Raw genomic sequence first — 4776 nt, forward strand, 5'->3', positions numbered from 1 at the left:
AAAGTTTCAATTAGCATTGAAGCTTCTCTTATTATCAACGTTGAAATCACCTTACACTAATTTCATAAAGGCAAAATAGCAGATTCTAAAAGAAAACAAGAGAATGAAGTAAAAACCATGAATCTCTTAATGCATAGGTGAAGGAGAGTGCAGTGTTGGTACAAGATGAAGAGGAATTTTCTTCGACGCAGTGAGAGCGTTAATTTCAGTCATGTCCAAGTCCTCCCCCTTCAACTTCCAATCAAACCAACACAATAGATTTGCAACCACATTTTCAAATGAAGCAACACCAAATGTCATTCCTGGGCATCCCCTTCTCCCACCTCCAAATGGGATGAATTCAAAGTCTTGGCCTTTGTAGTCAATCGGGCTGTCTTCGAATCTCTCCGGAATGAACTCTTCTGGCCTCTCCCATACTTTAGGGTCCCTTTGAATCGCCCATATATTAGCAAATACTTTTGTTTTTGCCGGAATATCATAACCTCCAATTTTTACACTTGTTATTGTTTCCCGAGGTATCGAAAGAGGAAGTGGTGGATGTAGTCTTAGAATTTCTTTGAAGATACACTTCAAGTAATCCATTTTATTGATGTCATTCACGTCTATCTTTGACTTATTGTTCACCACTCTTCTCACCTCTTCTTGTGCTCTCTTCATGATACTTGGATTTTTTACAAGTTCCGCCATTGACCATTCCAAAATTGTTGAAGTAGTATCAGTTCCTCCCACAAACATGTCCTGAAATTGTGGAAACACAAAACTTTAGATATGGGTTTGTGTGTGTGTGTTAGAGAGAGGGAGAGAGGGAGAGAGAGAGAGAGAGATACCATTAGAATTGCTTTGAGGTTGTCTTTGGTGAGCTCAAAGTCGAGCATGCTATTCTTTTGAAGTCGGAGGAGAATATTCACGAAATCAAGCTTATTAGGCTGGTGGTCATCACTTTTCTTTGTCTCGTGTTCTTCAATCACTTGATCAAAAAAAGCATCTAATTCTCTATAAGTGGCTTTCAGACTCGGAATCAATCCCGTAAGAACATCGATCCATCCCAAAGAAGGGAAAAAATCTCCAAAACAAAACGCTACAAATAGCACCATTACTCTTCTTGATAGTTGTCCGAATCTGCTTTTACCATTTTCTTCTTCAAACTTCTGTCCAAGCATACATCTAGAGGCTATGTTGTTCGAGGTTGCAATCAACATCTCACTCAAATTAACAGAAACCCCTTTGAGACACGAGCGACGTATCTTGTTGATCAATTCTTCAACTTCTTCTTCCCTTACATACTGGAACGATTGCACACTTTTGAGGCTCAAAAGTTCGAGGACACTAATTTTCCTAGCTTGTCTCCAGTACTCGCCATAGGGTGAGAAGGCTATGTCTTGGCACCCATAGAGTATGATATTAGCAGCTGTGGTTTTGGGCCGGTTTGAGAAAATGACATCATGTGTTTTCATAATTTCTCTGGCCATATTTGCAGACGACACAACAAGGGTTGGAGCATTGCCCAAGTGTAAGAACATTAGAGAGCCATACTTCTTAGAAAGGGCTTGAAGAGAGCGGTGTGGGAGTGCACCAAGCTGGTGTAGGTTGCCGATGATCGGTAGCTTTGGTGGGGATGGAGGTAAATTGGGTTTGCCACTTCTAATACGCTTGAAAACATAAAGAAAAGAGATGAGAAAAACAAGTGAGAGGAGTGGAGTGAAGGGTATTTTGTGTAGCTCTTGCCATGATTGTTGCACCGATGGTAGAAGAGCCATTTCCTAGATCTCTCAAGTCTTTAGATCAAGGTGACTAACAATCCAGCTCTTCAGAAAACAATGTCTAATTCAAAAGTGTGCTACTAAATCTTATCATATCACCTTTGTGTGAGATATTTGTGAGATTTTTCCTCCTGAACATAAGCAGAATGAAGCAACGAAGGCAACACAAGAGGCAAAAGTAGAGGCGGTATGGGATCTTTACTGTGATAGAATGAATCCAATGAAGATGACAAATGATTTTGGGAGCTTGTCTTTGCAAACGGCTTAAAGACCTTCTGAATACTGACAAGGTGACGGTGGGTAACATTTTTCTTTTGTAAGTATTTAGTACAAATAATTTCCGTCCTAGTCATGAGGATAAAATCAAATTTTGACTTTGTAGTCTCATGCATGATTTCTGACAATAATTCCCATAAGATGCTCTTATCTCTTCCTTTTGCACAATAAATAATAATTATTGAGGGAAAAAAAATTTGATTTTCAAAGAGTTTTAAGAGTGTGGGTAAAGAAAATTGGAAAATATCTTGAGGCTTGAGGGGACTGAATCTTTTGATCACATGCCTAATATATATTTTCGACGAAATCTTGTCATCTTTCTTTTTAGAATGTCTTCTTTGAGTGGCAGACAGGAAGAGGCCAGGAGGCGACAAGGGGATCCTTGGTTCTATACGGAGAAAAGGTGGAAACTGCTCAGCTGTCTTTGTTTTTTTCTTTGTTTGTTTGCTGGGTTAATTACATTTGGTCCTCAAACTAACATCTTATTTGCCTTTAAACCCAAAAGAAGGATTTATGAAATTTTAAAAATAAAGCGCTAATTTCGGTGAATTTTAATGATTTATTCTCTAAATTACGAAACTTTTGGGTTAAGTCGGACTAATGATAAGTTAGATTTGTGATCTTTCGAGAAGAGACATATTTTACAGTTATTTAGGTAAATATAAAATTTGTTTTAGGCTTCAATTTCAATCATTGAAATAATTGGAACAATTACGTACTGCTTGATTTTATTTTAGGCTTTTAATTTTGCTAAGAAGGAATTTAAAGGTGCTAAAATGATTAATTTGGGCGAAGGATATTTTTTGGTAGTTAATGTGAATATTTAATTAATTGAGGAATAAAGATTTGGTCATTAAATGGTTTGATTTTGAAATTAAAACGATGAAATGATTTGGAATGAGTTTATTTAGAGGTGATGGGCCGGCCTATTTGGTAGTTTATGTGTGAGAGTTTTAAAACGTTATGTAGTTATGTCCAAATCCAAGTCCAAGACCATTGATTTCAGTGGAAAGAGATCTTCAAAGCAAAATGCTCCTAGAAGTTCCATTACTTTCTTTGACAATTGTCCAAAACTCATGCTGTGATGCTGCCTTCTTCTCCTTCATACTTCAGACCGAGAGAGGATCTGCAAATTATGTGTTGTTTGAAATAGTGGAAGAGGATATTTGCTGCCCTTATTTGGGGCCTAGCTAGCTAAGAAAATTGTGTCATGGCTATTCATGATCACTGTAGCAATCTCAGAGGATGAAACCACTAGTAATGAAGCATTGCCCAAGTGTAAGAGAACTATGGCCTATGGGGCCGTACTTCTCACTTCTCAGAGAGAGCAAGGAGAGATCGGCGGAGGCGTGTGCCCAGCTGGCAAAGGTTGCCAATTATTGGTAGTTTAGAAGGATGTATAAATAAATATAAGATAGAAAATATTATCATGTGAAAGAGAAAGAAAAAGAGAGCGGAAGGGAGAGATAAGATAAGATAAATATTATTAACATTATTACACTATATTAAACATATTAAACATTATTACATTTCTATTTATAGAGAGATAATAAGTAGTGAGCAAGAAATCATAAACTTAAATAAGGTAATTATCGATAAACCTAATTTAGAGAATATAATTATTCTAACATAATGGGAATAAACCCTACAAAGAAATTAAACTTAAATGAGAAATATTATTATAAGCAAATAAACTAACATAATATGAACAATATATTCTAACAGAGGAGATGGAGGTAAGTTGAGTTTGCCATTACCTCTAGTGAGCTTAAGGAGATACAGTAGGGACAAGAGGAGAAGGAGAGAGAATCGGAGATTTAACAGAGTGCTTATATGTAGCTCTTGCCACCATTTATGCCACAAGATCATCATTGGATCCATTATTTGTAAGATTTTATCTTCTATATATTGCCTATATGCCACATGTAAATATGATTTATTATATTTAATAATAAATTGTATATACAATGTATGGTAATTTAATTGTGTTAAATTGCCTAATGGAATCAAATCAAATTAATTGTCATTGGCATTAATTTGTGAATTGATATCATATCAATTTAATTAATAAATTATTCCTTGATGGGAGGAACAATTAGGATGTATACCAATTTGGAAGGTCTCTGACCTAGCTTATAAATAAAGAGCTTGTGTACTTCATCAGTACGATATTCAGTAGGCATTGATCAAAGGATACCTTTTATTATTTTGTTTTCCGAAGTTCTTTGAAACGCTTGAACAAAGATGACTAGAGATAACCCTAAATCTTTTCTTTTACTTTCCGATGCGTATTTGTTTAGCATAATAATTACGTTTATGCTAACATGGGTTATCAAAGCCGGCCTTTATGCCAATTTACTCAGCATTAAGTTTTTGTTGGTTCTCCGTTTGGGTTGAATCCAGTAGATTTTCTGTAACAAAGTTTGCCTATGATTATTGTTACATACGGTTGAAAATTAAGCATACGGGTTTAAAGGAATTTTCTATTTGTTTATATTGTTCGTTTTTGGTGTAATGCTTTTCACTCTCTAAGAGGAGCTCGTCTATCCGTAGGACGAGAGTCAGACGCTCGTCCGACTCTCGTCCTACGTGGCATAAAAATATATATAATATATAATATATTTATATATTAAAAAAAAAATGCAGAAAAAAAAATCACTGCACGCGTGAGCTTTCCCCTTTCCCCCCATTTCTTCCCCCAAATGCCCTAAAATTTTCAACAACGCTGCTGCTGCTGCTG

The 4776-nt window shown here is 36.1% G+C and overlaps 1 protein-coding gene across 1 annotated transcript; it reads right to left on the minus strand.

Moving 5' to 3' along the window:
- LOC133875453 (phenylacetaldehyde oxime monooxygenase CYP71AN24-like) lies at window positions 1–2019 on the minus strand. Its single transcript, XM_062313597.1, has 2 exons — window positions 828–2019; window positions 1–738 (listed from the first exon to the last, which is right to left on the minus strand). The coding sequence occupies exons 1-2, from the start codon at window positions 1755–1757 to the stop codon at window positions 127–129; spliced, it is 1542 nt and encodes a 513-aa protein (XP_062169581.1). The 5' UTR covers window positions 1758–2019; the 3' UTR covers window positions 1–126.
- Window positions 2020–4776: the final 2757 nt, after the last annotated feature.

Source organism: Alnus glutinosa, chromosome 8 (genome assembly GCF_958979055.1).
Source record: "Alnus glutinosa chromosome 8, dhAlnGlut1.1, whole genome shotgun sequence".
Lineage (NCBI taxonomy): Eukaryota > Viridiplantae > Streptophyta > Magnoliopsida > Fagales > Betulaceae > Alnus > Alnus glutinosa.